Below are 15,556 nucleotides of genomic sequence, written 5' to 3'. Positions count from 1 at the left end.
AAGGTCGAGCCCAACATACTATGTATAGTTGTGTACGGCTGTACTGTTTGATTCCATCGGATGCCTATCGGATGTAGTGCCACATGGCCGTGGGTTTGCGGGCATTGTTAATCATGTCGTGCCAGTGCTGGCAGCCTGTACCGCTCTCCTGGGGGCCTAGGCCGCAACAGCCAATTTCCGCTGCCTCGCTACCAGTCCCAACAACATAGATCTACGGAGGGAAGTGAGAGGAGGAGAGGAATTTTGAATTAAAACAGAGACATATGTAAAATGGGGCCATTGGCTTGAATTAGCAGCAGAGCCTTAAAAAAAAAGAAAAAGGCTTCTATCAGGTCACTGCCGCCGCAAGGTTACCTCAATGGCCGCACTGTGGAGATAATTTGATTGCAGGTTAAACGTGAACGCCTCGTTCCAGATAGGATTGGTGGGATCGTCCGACTTGGTAATGCTTGTCTTCTTCTTCTTGATGCGCTTGCCATTTTGAATTAGATAAATCTGTAAAAAATTCTCAAGTTAAGGTAGGCTTAACTCCCCTACAGATTATAGAACCCACCTTCACATACGGCTCCTGTACAGTGTCCAAATTTCGGGCCTTCATTATAACAACCGTCAAACGTTCCGCTTGAGGTAAATAGTTCAAAGAGCACAGCAACTCCGGTCGATCCTCTTTGGGCTTTTTAGTCCGCAGCAAATCTCCCCAGATCTAGGAGAGTATTCGAGTACAATCGTATGATTAGTAAACATTCTACCCATTCTAGTGCCACTCACCTCAACTGACTTGGACAAATCCAAACCATCCACAGAGAGGCGAACCTCCCCGATTATATCATTATGTGAATAGCGATCGTAGTCGAGCACCTGCAGAATCAGTTCCTTGCCCTGCAGTTGATCTCGCGAAACCGGAAACTTGAAGTGATGGTCGAAGTACGGATTGGATTCGCCGCGATGGATGTGCGTCTGTCGCTTCCGGCTGTCTACTTCTGGCTGGAGCATCAGACGGACGTAGGGGTCGCGGAAGCCACCTTCCTCGATTGGGCTAAGATTGTGAGCTGGCGAGGCGAGTATGTGTGAGAAGTTAATTTAAAATCTCAAAGCCATTCGATCCACACAAACCTTCAATCAAATGTACGGTCAGATCGAACAGATGATAATCGTATTTCACACGCAGGTGAAGTCGACCCATTGCGTGACTCGACTCCGGCGCTGTTAGGTAGACGGGTCCGTCAGGCAATCGATACAGATCCGGCTGAAGCGCCCCCAAGGGAGACGCTGGACCCATGGCGGGATCCATGCCAGGCTGTGATTTTGGCGGTATTAGCAGCGGCGACAGGCAGCGACTCCCCGCCCGGCCCCCAGCCACAACTGCAGTGCCTCCGGCAAACGATGCGAGGCTGCTCTGCGATGGACTGGGGGTGCGCATGTCCCCCGGATCGGTTATGTGAGCGGGACTGCCGCATCGGGCGTCCAGCGAGATGGTGCGCATCGGACTGGGGGATCGAGCCAGGTGGTGGGGGAAGGCTGGTTCACTCGGCAACGAGCTACGTCCGTCCGGTCCAAAGGTTCGTATTTGGGGAGAGGAACCGCGATGACCCTGCGTTTTGAACTTTCGATAAGCATGAAATGTCGGATGTCAGGAGGACAGAGAGTAGGGACTGGAAATCAACACTTACCGAATGCCGGGATGGGGCACTGTCCACGCTGCTCTGGCTGGATATGGACGGCGTGCGCTGGAGTCGCGGCGGAAACGAACGGCTCTGGTGATGCAAGTGCAATGGACTGTGAAAGACTTCGACGGGGCCGCGCAAGGTGTCTGTTGAAGAAACCGCTCCCAATCCCAGTCCCATGTGATTATTTATACCCATGGCCAGGCCATGAACCTGTCTAGGCGGCTGGATGGGTTGCGATTCCTTGGCTATGTTGACTTCCTGTGGGGATACATAGGATACATGCAGATTTCGAAGGATTAGGTATTCTGCTGAGGGGATTGCCCTACTAATATAAGAACCTCCGAGTCCGTGGTCAAATCACAGCTATCGCTGCCACTACCGGCCGAAACGCTTCCTATCCCACTTGTGGTGGAAGTCACAGACGAGGCCGACGGCGGTGGTGTCATTGGCTGTGGAGGCGGTGTTGTCGCGGTTCCCGAGGAGCTGGGTGCTGCCGATGCCTCGCTAGTGGTTGGTATGGTGCTATTACCCGCCGTACTGCTCCCACTAGCGCTGCTCTCGTCTCCGGAGTTCCGGTCGATAGTTACGCGCCGAACCGCACCCACACGCTCCTTGGCCATCCGGGACCAGGACTCAATTCGTTTGTGTGCCAGCCAACAGGCTGCCGGACCCAGGCCGCTCATCGCTTCTAATCAGCAAGGACTATGGCTCTCTCAGTATAAATTTGGTCTTTGACTCTATCTTTGTTCTGTGAAATGAGAAGGTATTGTTGCTTGGCTACCTTGAAGCTTCAGCTTCAGCCAGACAGCTGCTTCATTGCTCCTCTCGGACAATTCTCCACTATAATGGAAAAACTCACCTACTCCCTACCTCTCACATAAGCGTCAGAATTAAGTTCCAAGTGCAAAACCGCTTAGGAAAAAATATACTGTACACAGGACGGGGAAAGGATGTAAAAGCGAATGAGAGAATGTGCGGTTTCGACCTGTCAACCTTGAAAGGGGCGTTAATTATGCGCCTTGATGGACATCAGAGGATCCACAATGTGTGGGAGAACGCGCATCACTAACCATGTGAACTAACGAACCACCAAACAACTCATACATATTTTTTCTATTCGATTCGGAACATCGAATAAGATGAAATCATTTAGTAGGAATTTGCAATGTTTAATCTACAACAGAGAAAAAAATTTCCTTTGGCAAAGTGTATAAATATAAAGAATGAAACTTTCCTCACTGTTCTGTAAATCAAGCAATTCCCAAGAGAGCGATTTGTCTTAGGGTCAAAAATTCGCTTTAGCTACTGCTTTTGCTTTCAGTCCCTTTCCCTCTTCTCTTCTCACCCGATTCCATTCCGTTGCCCGTTACGCAGCGTGGCGAAAGGCGAAATTCGAATTCATTGGCAGTTGTACACGCCCAAGTGCCGCCGTTTAATCGAACATACAGAGAACAGAGAAGCAACGTATGAGTATCAGTAACAGCATCAGTGGAGAAGGAACAGGAGGGGTTGTACCCCTCATACAATACAAAAGTGAACAAAAACGTATTTTTCAAGTATTAAATAAATTAAATGAAATTAAGCACGTGTAGCGAATGACATCAAAACAACGCAACATCCCAGAGAAGAAAGAAAGAAAACTCCTAGAGAGAGAGAGACAGAGAGCGCGCGCTCTTCTCCTCTTCAGAAGGAGGTGGTGACATGGAGAGAGGTAAATGAAACGAAGCAAAATCCAGGAGCAACCCTCATATTGGTTTGGATAGTAAAACTGAGCTCACTCGGTCAATGATAAATATTGTCCAGGTCTGTGTTTGTGGCGCACTCACAGGCACTCATGGCGGATGTTAACTGCTAAAGTGTGTATGTGGTACATATGTACATATGTGGCAGATCTGGTACAATGATTTTTATTGATTTCGTAGCATCACTTTCGATGTTTTGGATCGCTTTAGCTGATGGTCCTGAACACACACTCCGCAAACCGTAACGTGAATTTAAAATCGAATTAATTAAGCAAACTCAACTCTTATATTACAATACATTTGGATTATCAAAAAGGAAAACTAAACAATTGGGACAGGTTCAAGACAAGGTCTAAACCATCAAACATTTTAAAAATGAGTAGATACGCTTCGTTTGCGTCAAAACTTTTTTACCCGGTACTCAGTCAGTGTATATGTTAATACATACATATTTACATACATTCATTTATATGTACATATGTAACTTTAGTGGGATACTTGGACTTATAGACATATGTACTTAACCTCATTTTTTTCGAATTTTACATTTTATATTTGTTTTTACATCTGTCATCTACATCTACAGAACTTCTCCCGAGAACTCTCCCAGAGACCCACACTGTATGACCAAGAGTGTGTGACCGAGAAAGAATGACAATAATAGACTAGCATAAGAAAAGCTTCTGGACGGAGTGGAGGTAGCTATTGAAATTAATTTCTTCATTCTGCCTATAATTATAATCCAATCTAATCCCAATTTGGTGATCTGATAGATACATATGTAAATATCTTCATTTCCTACGTAATTGCGTTTTTTGTTTTCTCTTATCTTTAAAATTGTGGATACAGCAGATTTTGTGATAGCATAAGGAGGCGGGGACTAAAACAAAATAAACACACATTTTTTGGTATATAAAGTTAGGCATTAACTATATTTTTGACCAGAATATCATTCTCAGAGTTCAGAGGTGCCAACCCCAAATCCCTCTAGATCCCTCAAACTATTAGAAGTGAGCATCAGCAGAGGACCACCGACCGACAGCAGAGGAGTGCCGAGTGCCCGAGAATGGCGAAAATATCCGCGGTAATTCCATTAAGATTCAGCCAACCGCACCATTGCTAATTGACACCTATGTAAACTGCATTCAAAGCGATAAACAGCCAAGCCCACAATTTTCACGTTTTTCACCCCAAATTGATACAAAAAATCACTGCAAAAATACCCCAAACAAAAGAATTTGTGAGTGAGCTAGCCGAACCCTGTGGAGAGCATGTGGCAAGACAACCCCCGAGGGAACGCACTCGCCTCACCTCCACTCGAGCTGAGTGCCCAAATATCAGATTAAAATTTTCCACCTTGTTTGATATTGCTGCGATTGGTAAATGGGATTTTCATGGTTCGAGCATTAATAATTTTAGATAATTTATTAGGGTAGAGTAGACGCGATATCGACTTTCATTTTTATACCCGGTACTCCAAGGGTAAATAGGGTATATTGTATTTGTGCGGAAAAAGTTTAACACAAAAGTATATACATTCTTGATCAGCACCAATAGCCGAGTCGGTTTAGCCATGTCTGTCTGTCCGTCCGTCTTGTTGAGCGCCTAGATCTCAGAGACTATAAAAGCTAGAGCCACCAAATTTTGCATCCATTTGGCTGTATTCTCACTCTGTTACACGTGTATTTCAAAACTTCGCCCCAACCCCTTCCGCAAACTGCAAAACGGTGCGGTATCCACAGTTTTGAAGATAGAAGAAACTAGGAACCATTCTGTAAGAAAGGAACATATCTATCAGATCTGCGAATTGGGATCAGACTGGATCATTATTATATCCAGAATGAAAAAATTTATTTTCAGTGGCTACGCCCACCCCGACCAGCAGCTATTTTTTTATTTTTTTCACTCTCTCTCATTCCACACTCTGCTTAGTTTAGTGTGTGGCTCTAGGGGAGGGGGCGATGTGATGTAGATGACATATGAGGAAAAAAGTAATTTAAAGTAAAGTAAATTAATTTGCAGACCAAACCCACCCATTACAGAATCTGTTTTTATTTTTTGCACATTCCTCATTACACACTCTGGTTCGTGCAGTGTTCTACTCTAGGGGAGGGGGCGAGCTAAAAGATCGTGTTGGCGTGAGAAGTTATGTAAATGTGGATGGCAGATGTAGAAAAAATTTAAAATGTCAAATGTACCGGGTATAAAAGTTGTGAAGCTTAAGAAAGGTCTCACATGTCCCTTCTCGTTTGTTTTTGTTTTACAGGAGTATCTATGTGTTGACACGTTAAAGCTCTGAGAATGACTTCACTCTGACAACTCCCCTAATGTACTTCAAGCGTTTTCTCTTACCGAGATAGCTAGATGTGTGTGCAGGAGCCATGAGAAATGCAAAACTTTTTCGATTAAAGTATTGTGCATCTCGCCGATTCTAATTATTTCCTCAAAGTCATTTCAAACTTTTGGCTCAATCTTTGATCGATCTTTCAATCCCATTCCATTCGGCAAAATATTAAGAGTGCAGCTGAACTGGTCCATCCATTAGCTTTTATATCAGAAATCCCATAGTTGCATAATGGTATATCCCTGCCTATCCCAGATGGTCAAAAATACCTGCTTTAAAGTGCTATAATATAAAGAATACTTGTTCAGCTTGCAACTCCCCTGATCAAATTGCATCTGGTTCTCATGGTTAAATACCGCTTCAAGAAGAGAATACCGAATCAGATTACCCAAAAAGTTGTAAAATTTTGAATGCGGCACGTTGCACTTACTTTGCGAATGTTTATGGATAATCTGTTTTTATCAGTTCTGTGGGTAGGACCAATTAGGTGTGTCACGACCGCAAAAAAAAATATACGGTAGTTTGCCTATTGGGAAATGCTCAGCATTTGCTGGCACGAACAGGAGCTTTCTCTTTCCGTCCCCGCTCTTACATTGTAGCTGTCAGTGGCAGACAGTCTGTCTCACACCCCCGTTATGGCGTTCATTGTGCTGCATACATTTTAATCATCTTAGCACAATAGTTACTATTATTGTATATTGCACTAATTTTTATAGATTACTCTCCCTGCCACAGACACGGCACAGCTCAGCAGCAACGACTGTCACTCCTGTCTGCACTATCATTGAGCTTGAGCCTGAGCTTCGTCAGCCAGCTCCACTTTCTCTCCTACCGACATTCACTAGCTGCACTCTAGCTTAAGGCCAAAAAAAAAACCCTCCAGCCACCACACTTTTAGCTGACAATAGAAATGGATATTCTCATTGCTGTTATTGTTCTTCCTGAATTTTTTCTTTGTACACCCTACATGGCCAAACCCACCCTTAAATACATAAATTCTCTTGAGAAGTCTCTTCCAAGTCCTTCTGGCTGTTTTGCCAAGATCATATCACGGTCACAAAATATGAAAATGTATTCAAACTAGAACCAATTTAATTATCTTTAAGGGTATTAACCGATTTGGCCCATGAAGCTAGCCTTTCTTTGCATGCATTTGATTGTACATCCATACGTACATATGTACGTATTTATGTATGTATATGTATGTTCTGGACTTCGTTGTTTGGGCGTATGGTTGCTAGGGCACTCAAGGTGTGGTTTTGCAGTCGTCAAAAGACTGAAAGCTTTTCTGCGTGCTATTTCCTAGTACAAAAGGCTTCAACGTCTTAAGAGAAATAACTATGTGGGTTAACGAGTAAAATGGGAGGAGAATGGGAGGAAGAGTTAGCCATGGATTTCGCTCTAAGAGAAAAGTTGTGCATTCTCTAAAGGAGCATTACTGCACTTTAAGTAAATTTAGAAAAGCTTTACATTTATTTGAGTTTGATACCTCACAGACTCAACAATTATTATTTGGAAAATACTCAAATTCAAATTCAAAGGGGCTTCCTAATACCTAGGTTGATGACTATGTTGTGTAGACAGCTGTTGGCTAGTGCAGAGAAACGGCTGGCTATCGCGTTAGAAGGCTGAGCACAACCTCTGCACTTTCCTAAACATAATCCAATCTATACAAAAAAAAAAAACAATTAGGAGTCAAATGACTTGTGCAAAATTTTATTGTTCTCTTGAAAAAGCCAAACAATCGGCCGGCCATCTTTTGACGCATGTCTTCTAAGCCGTAATGTAAGCCGGGTTAAAACGGAACAGGAACATGAAACAGGGAACAGAATGGGAAAATGGCTCAAATGAACAGCGCACATACTCTCACAATGAGATTTCCGCTGCATAAGTCCCTCGTAATCTCATTTAAATAATTGTGGCTGACAACGGGGAACAATAGACTAACACACACACACACATGGAACAGAGAGAAGACAAAACCAAATCCGCAAACCTCGGCTGCTGTCCAGTGGCTAGCATTGGACGGAGTTTCGGACGCAAACGGTCAGTGATCTGAACGTGGCCGGAAATTAAAATGTAAAAGGGCGGTAGCTGATTTTACGCATACGCACACACACCCAAAAGCTGAGACAGAGTTTAAAAGATGATCTCAGACAGGGTGGGGTGAAAAGAAATAGACTCATTTTTTCTAGAACTCTATTGAGAAACTGTAATTCATCGTGTACTTTTTTTTACCTAATACGGGTGGGAAATTGTCTTACGTTGCTCCTGCTGACAGTCCGCCCACTCTGATGCACTTTATTGGCTATACAACTAGAGTTGATTGTGACACCTAAGCATGCAGAAGTTTATTGCTCGAAACTAGTTTTCTTTTTTCCAATTGATTTGCTTTAGTGATTTCAGATAGTTGTATACATCTTCGGTTTAATGTTTTTAGACGAAACTCTTTGAAATCAAATTAAACAAAATTTGTATCCCCATGCTTATATACGATATACATATATAGTAAATGGGCAAATTGATTATAATATTTGCTCAATGAGTTCTGAAGCAGGCCTAAAACAAAATCTTGTGTGAAAATCAATATTAAAAAATGTCGATAAATTTAAGAAATGCAGTGCAATATGCGCAGTTGTTGTGTGGTTGAGAAAACCCTGAACACTTGTTTGGGTAGGGGCAACACTTCGAATTCAGCTCCAGCTGATAATCCGCTCATCAAACGTCAATACAGTTCGTAATGCAACTGTGGGAAGGACGACAACAAGGGGAAGAAGTGGAGGCCCTGCTCAGGACCGGGATCGAGTCCGGGTCCGGATGCCTGTCTGTCAAGTTATTTACAATGGCGACGGTAGATGCGAGTGAGGTACATTTTTTGTGGGGCTAACCTCAGACAGACAGAAAGGACATCATCTGTTGCCTCCCGGAGGCTAGAAATTAATCACCAATACAATGGGAATTGTGCGGCTGCATTGCATCGATTGCATTGGCGGTGGCAGCTTTTCCTGGGTGCCTCTACATGGTTCTGCTTCTACATCCATTTCAATCGGTAAATAGCCCGAGGCCACACACATGAGGTTAAAAAGGTTATGAGGGAATGTGTTTAATGCTATTTGCTCCATTCTGCTAGAAGTTTTTGTCTGTGTTTCTCTTTCGGCGAGAAGGGAGCTGAACTTCGACGATAATTTTCACAACATGTTTTCATATCTTTATGAGTTGTTTGAAGTCTTCGGAAGAAATTAAACAGTAACTTTTCAATTTTCTAAGCTCTTTTAAAACTTAGCACGACAGCCTAATTGAATTAGGCAAGTTCAACACAAGTTTGGAAAATAAAAATATAAGTACAATTTATTAAAATAATTCAGAATCGCTATAAGATTCAAATTCTTTATTCCACAATTAGTTGGTAATACATACTAGTAGGTTCAGCACTCCAGTTACTTGTCAACATTGACATTTCCTTGTTTTGTATTCCTGTCCGACAAAGGCTTCCCCATTGTGGGTTTAATCGAAACTAAATCAAACTCTATATTGCCATAAACAAATAGTACAATCCGATAAATGTTTCGGGAACATGTTTTGCAAATCAGTGTGCGAAAGGATTCCTGTCCTTCCAATAGGATCAAAGGAAGCGCACAAACGTTTTGGCAATTAGGCCATTTACCCCTTCGAAAATGAAAGGCTCATTGTCTGGGGGCCCGGCAACAAAATTGCACTCCAATGCATTGACATGATCCGATTTGGTTCTCTTTCACAAAAACTGTACTGGGGATGGAGATGTAGATGGGAGATGGAAGAAGGTGATGGAGAACACTCGTCCAAAATGCATGTTGCGTGCAGTCAACCTTTCTAGGCCTGCCATCAATCTTGTTAGGAGTAACCGAAGATTTTCACAAATGGATTCCGGCACTAAGACATAAGTAAGAGACATTTAACGTTTTAAATTTATCCCCAACCGATTGCAAATTTTTCCTGTGTATACAACTCTTCAATTCCCTCAAGTATTATGACGTCAATGGCCTCTATCTCGGTTCAGCTGCTTATTTGTTGACTTTTACCCAAAGAGTTTCAATTAGGCGCACTTCGCACTATATGAAATATACACAGTGGCCATCCAAATTGTGTGTGTATGTTTATTTTAAATCTTCCAACAAGAGGAGCATTTCATTTGGATGGAACAGTTGTGATTTCAAAAGGGCAGTCGAAGGGGAAAGCATGAAGTGAAAAGAAACTTTATTTGACTTTGAATTGAAGCTAACGAAGAAGAGGTTCGTATGGTTTATGAGCTATTGTTAATTTAACGAAAAGGGCAGCAGTCTGGGTGCAAAATTTGGTGGCTCTAGCTTTTATGGTCTCTGAGATCCAGGCGCTCACCAAGACGGACGGATGGACGGACAGACGGACGGACAGGAAGAAATTGCTCAATCGACTCGACTATTGATGCTGATCAAGAATATATATATACTTTATGGGGTCGGAAACGTATGTGTACTAAGTGCCGGGTATAAAAGTTGTGACGCTCTCGAACGCGTCTTACAACGCTTCTTCTCGTTTCTGATGGTTTTACCTCACAGCATTCGAAATTTAGTGGACGCATCCACTTCGCGCCACATGCTTCTTAATTGCATTTGCATATTACGCTGACTATAAATGTATTAAGCCTGGCCAGGACCAAGACAGGATTCAGTTTCCTCCCACTTAGTGCCACCCATTCTGTAGATATATTTATGCACTGAAGCGAGAAATGCATTGAAGGACAATTAAATCAATCAGTTTTGTTGACCAACCCAAACAAGCATTGAATCGTTGTGGGGAGGAAAAAAATGGGTAATTCCATATAATCTTTTATTTTTATAGTCTTTTATTTGAGAAAAAAAAATCCAAAAATGATGAACAAAATAAAGAGAAAATTGAATGGCTCGTCTATTAAAGCTGATCAAGAATATACATATATACTTTATCGGAATAATTTCTTTCTGTGTGTTATCTATATATGTATCCACGTTTGAGCACAAATACAATATACCCTATTTACCCTTCGAGTACCGGGTAAAAATACTATAACAAATACTAGTATACTCACTGAGTATCGGGTATAAAAGCAGAGGTGCCTTTAGGCGCACACTCACAACGTTTCCCTTGGCATCGAGTTGGCAGGAGAAATTATGTAAAGTTCGAAAAAAGCGAGTACGGTACATTAATCCTGATTGACTTACGGGTATACATGTTATGACGCGTTCGAAGCGTCCCACAAACGTTCATTTTCGTTACAATTTTTAATACCTGAAATCGGTGTTAGTTAATAGTTTTCCCATTCGTGCCATTCATTTCCATTAAGAAATTTTGACTTTAAAAACTCATGGAAAGTCCAAACAAAATTCTACCCTGTGCCTACTATTTTGTATGTGTTGGGGCATTAATTAGGCGTCGGTTTAGGTATCGCTCATTAAAATATATGAAGAGACGGAAGAGCTAAAATTGTTCAACCATCCCAAAACATCCCAAAGCTAAAATTGGGTTTTTAGAGTTGGCGGAACAATTTTAGCTCAGCCGTCACTCCACACTATGCGACTATGCAAAATTGCACTAAAGTTATAAAAAAAATGCAGTATTTTTTAATCAATTTGCCTTTCGGCATTGGAGTCAAGTAAACTAATTTAAATGTACAGCAACATCTGAATTAAGCATATTGTGACCCCCACCTTCTGCTCTTACCATATGCACACACTCCAACTCTTCTTTAGTTACGGCCAGCTAGCCACAAGGGAAGCAAGGGATTGCGAAGCGTGCGGAAGTGAACTTAGAGAGGGTGAGGTTGGGAGTAGGAGGGTGCACAGGACATCATACATATTTATGCAATTTATATGCATAAGAGTGGCCTTATCTATTGAGGGGTGGTCGTGTGTGGATGTTTATGTACTATCTAAGTAATTGTAGGGAGCTGTTAGCCATGGCTTAACAAGATGAAAGCTCGCGTTAAAAATAAATCGTTATGATCGATCATTCAGCCCATATCATGGTGCCGGGGTATTATAAAAAAAAAATGTCTCCTTGCTTATTATTTAGCCATTGTAGGATAACACTACTCGACTCCAAACTTGGGCATTCTATAAAGCTAATATTACTTTTTTCGACTTTTCTTCAGATTTTAAAATCAAAATGTAAGAAATTCAGCAAAAAAAATAACCTTTTTGCATTTCTAAAAATTGATATTTTTGAAACGGAAAGCTAAAGCCACAAAGCGTTTGAGTATACATTATATGAAGATGCATTCATCAGCTTTTTATAATGGCTAAGTTCATTACCGGATTTAAGATACGTTCGGCCATAAAAAAAATCTCTCATTCCACGCCCTGCTTCGTGCAGTGTGCGCCTCTAGGGAAGGGGGCGAGCTAAAAGAGCGTGTTGGCGTAAGAAGTTACATCATCTACATCTAACATATGTGAAACAAATGTAAAATGTAAAACTTGAAAAAAAACCTTTAAGGTACACATGTACTACTGAGTACCGGGTATACAAGTTGTGACGCGTAAGAAGCGTCTCCCCTCTCGTTTTTGTTATCCAGGTGCAATAATTTGGCGACCAGGTATTGTAGGGATAGTCGGATGAGCTATAATTGGTTGAACATATAGTAAAAGTTTTATTAACAAATTTTAATTCCCCAAATTTATCAGAAAAGGCGATTCGGTTCCTTATGGAAAAACAAATTCGGTTTTGCCGAGATTTGCTACGTGATATGTATGAATGAACATGAATCCTTGTCCCCCAAGAAAACGGGTCCCACTGAGACTTTTTACTGTACAATTTGTGTAAAGGTGCATCCCAAGTGGAATTTTATTTTCTCTGGTTCTCTGGCTTTGTAAGAGAGGGAAAGAGAAAGGGCACTAAGAGGAAACAACAAATGCGTCTGGGTTAAGATGATCCCTCCACATTTCACTCCACGAACCTCTCTCTTTTATTCTTGGCCCGTTATGTTGCAGTCATTTTCTCAATTTCTTAAATTGTGACAAATTGTGTGGCACATGCAAGATGTCTTGTGGATAAATCCAGCGCGTGTCCTGCTCTCTCTTCCATTCTGGCACGACTCGTCTTACTCTCTATTTCTGAGACTGCTACATATTATTATCCACAAAACGCTGACATATATTTCTATTATACGAGTATTCTCCCTTCCAATGAGGGACTCGACTCCCGTCTAGGCAACCGTAGTGCTTACATATACCAGACCAGTCCCAGAAGCCTTTCAATGCCATTTTGATAGAAGAAGAAAGGGGTTAGGTCTGGACTCAAAGCCAAAGCACGCGAACAAAAATGGACCCTAATGTGAGATGAGACCAACAGATGACAGGCGAACATATTCGGCATTGATTCCGGATTCGAGAGACGTGCTCCATCATCTCTGATGAACAGGAGTGAGGTTTTCACTGCCACAACTTCACATGCTACATTTACACTACATTTGTCTAGGGGGCCTGTCCGCCTGCCTTGTGCCCCTTAACAAATTTGTGCACTCGCCTGATTCGTTATCTAAAAATAACTATATTAACTTTGCTTTTTGGTCTCGCTTCTGCCTAGCCTTAAAATGATATGTTAAAGATGTGACAAACTGAACTGGACCTGAATATTGGGGCTTTCCCCCATTGAAAGCTACACATGTCAAAGGACAAGGCTCATACAAATTTGTTGATTTTTTATTTTGGTCGTTTCGGCGCCAGGAGAGAAAATTTTCAATTTTCAATACTACTATGTATGTACTTATGTATGCTCTTCTGTACATAGATAAAGTATTCATAGATACACATTGCAGATGTTACTTATTAGGTAATTTGCTATGTAAATTAATAAGTAAATAATATATGATCTGAGATAAGTTTTCCACTTCAGTGGCAGGAAGGCGAAGTATAGAAGGAGCCACAGCCAGCCAAGCAACAGTTTCGACGACACTTTTACCTTCTTTAAGTTCTCTATAGGTTACACACACAGACACACACTGCAGACAGGAAGGGATGACAGAGCGCTCGGCATGAGCTTCGTTAACATTTTTCAATAAAAACACTTGGCCATGTTGCAGGAACACACCACAAAAGGCAAATGCACAGGCACGCTCAAAGGAACACACAAAATCACGCGAATAACAGGAACAACGCAAAACTCAATTGAAAGTTTTCTCTTGGCTTCCATTAATTTTTGTTCAGCGATTTTCTGTTGGTAGCTATACACATTCCAGAGAGATATCCGGGGAGGGAGACGAGACCGAGAGATATATGTTCCTCACATTGGAGCTGTACGCGGTGTTCTGATTCTCAATTCGAGCAACAGACGAGCTACAAAGTCACGGACTCCGGCAGCGTACAACAAGTAGCAAAAAAAAAACACAGTTGTTCGAATATTCGCCTGGTCCTGTTGGCCTTGCCCTAAGCGTGCGATGAGGATACGACGCGACGGAATCGCTTTTAATTCGAACTTCGAAAGCTTTTTCGCAACTTGTTGCCTTGTTTGTGCGTTTGATGGAGTCAAACAGCTGTCAAACGCTCTCTCGCGCATCTTTCAGAGAGTACAAATCGTTTGTATTTTCAAAGGTTGTGTTTTCTTGACTAGTTTAATCCAATATCTACGGGTCTAGGAGATTTTCTTCGCCATTGAATACAATATAGACCCATCTGAAAAGTCGAGGCTCTAATCAAATACCTCGTTGAGCAGAATTCGAAACATATACATTTTTTAAAAGTGAAAGCGACTTTCACCTTGAAAGCTCTCTGAAAGAGATAAGAATTGTATGTATACATACATATTTACATACTTATGTGCAAGTATGTATTTGCCGCCTTAGCAAATCCCTCGATTCAATTTGTTGAATACTCTTTGCCGTTTTCCGTTAGCTAATGAACTTCCATAATTGCGACTCGAGTTACCATAAAGCTTCTGTTGCTCTGCTTCTGCTTGTATTGCATAATTATACCTATGTACCTATAGATGTAGTTCTTGGTCTGTCCTTACCTGTTGTCATATTTGCCCCTGAAAAAAACACACACACCAAACGCAGTACAACGAAGCTGACATTGAGAATGCTGGAAAGTAAGTTTACCCATGCACTCCTCCCCTCCATCTAACCCTATTCTATCAGACTTCTTCGTTCGCATTGTGTTTGCGACAGGCAAACACACAGAAGAGTGCGGGTGTTTTTATATTTATGTAAGTCAGTGGGTTTGTAGATACTTGTTGTGAAAAGGAAACTTTCCAGGCAGACGACTGCTTGAAGTATAACGCATCAGACCCGTACTAGACACAGACATAAACAGGACCAGAGAAATATCAGTAGGTAAGGTTCGGTGAACAAGGGTGAATTAAGTGGGTATAATCGGTTTTATGTTTGTTTAAATTGTTCGATCTATAAGCTCTGGTCATGGAACTGGAACTGGTCATCCGGCTGGCGAGTCCTAGTTAGCAACATTTTCTTTTTATAGTTATATAAATACATTAATCGTTCATTTAATTTTTCATTTCATGTCGTTAGATACGAATGTAAGCCAATATCACTGGCAGAGTAGAGACGGAAGTTCCAGCCCCTGGCAGACAGACAGCTTAACTGCACAGTGCTCTCTATCTCTGGCTCTGACTGTCTCTCTCTCCCTTCCTCGATGTTTTATATTAGCTTCCTTCGTTCTTTTTCATTTTCTGTATCAGCAACAAGTTGCTTCTTCTATAAGCCCCCAGCCCGGCCACCTGGGCCGACAAAGTTGCACGCACTTGGCAAAGGCGGAGGAGGAGGATGCTTGGATTGGAAGATGTGATAAGAAATGGGC

The 15,556-nt window shown here is 41.9% G+C and overlaps 1 protein-coding gene across 4 annotated transcripts in view; it reads right to left on the bottom strand.

Annotated features, from left to right (window-relative positions):
* Positions 1-15,556, bottom strand: part of LOC117579651 (synaptotagmin-5) — a 32,990-nt gene that overhangs the window by 1,092 nt on the left and 16,342 nt on the right. Inside the window, exons 1-7 of one of the 4 annotated variants that reach the window (XM_034265632.1) lie at positions 2,006-2,582; positions 1,671-1,925; positions 1,114-1,603; positions 769-1,049; positions 554-703; positions 355-495; positions 20-211 (exon numbers count right to left, since the gene is read on the bottom strand). In XM_034265632.1, the coding sequence (XP_034121523.1) occupies positions 65-211; positions 355-495; positions 554-703; positions 769-1,049; positions 1,114-1,603; positions 1,671-1,925; positions 2,006-2,350 (1,809 nt within the window). In that variant the 5' untranslated portion in view covers positions 2,351-2,582 and the 3' untranslated portion in view covers positions 20-64. Of the gene's footprint in view, positions 1-19; positions 212-354; positions 496-553; positions 704-768; positions 1,050-1,113; positions 1,604-1,670; positions 1,926-2,005; positions 2,583-15,556 lie in introns of those variants that run through there. The other 3 variants (XM_034265633.1, XM_034265634.1, XM_034265635.1) reach the window with 3 other exon arrangements.

The sequence above is a fragment of the Drosophila guanche genome, unplaced genomic scaffold (assembly GCF_900245975.1).
Source record: "Drosophila guanche unplaced genomic scaffold, DGUA_6, whole genome shotgun sequence".
NCBI lineage: Eukaryota > Metazoa > Arthropoda > Insecta > Diptera > Drosophilidae > Drosophila > Drosophila guanche.
The sequence above is the reverse complement of the archived record's forward strand: the minus strand, read 5'-3'. Positions and strand labels throughout refer to the sequence as shown.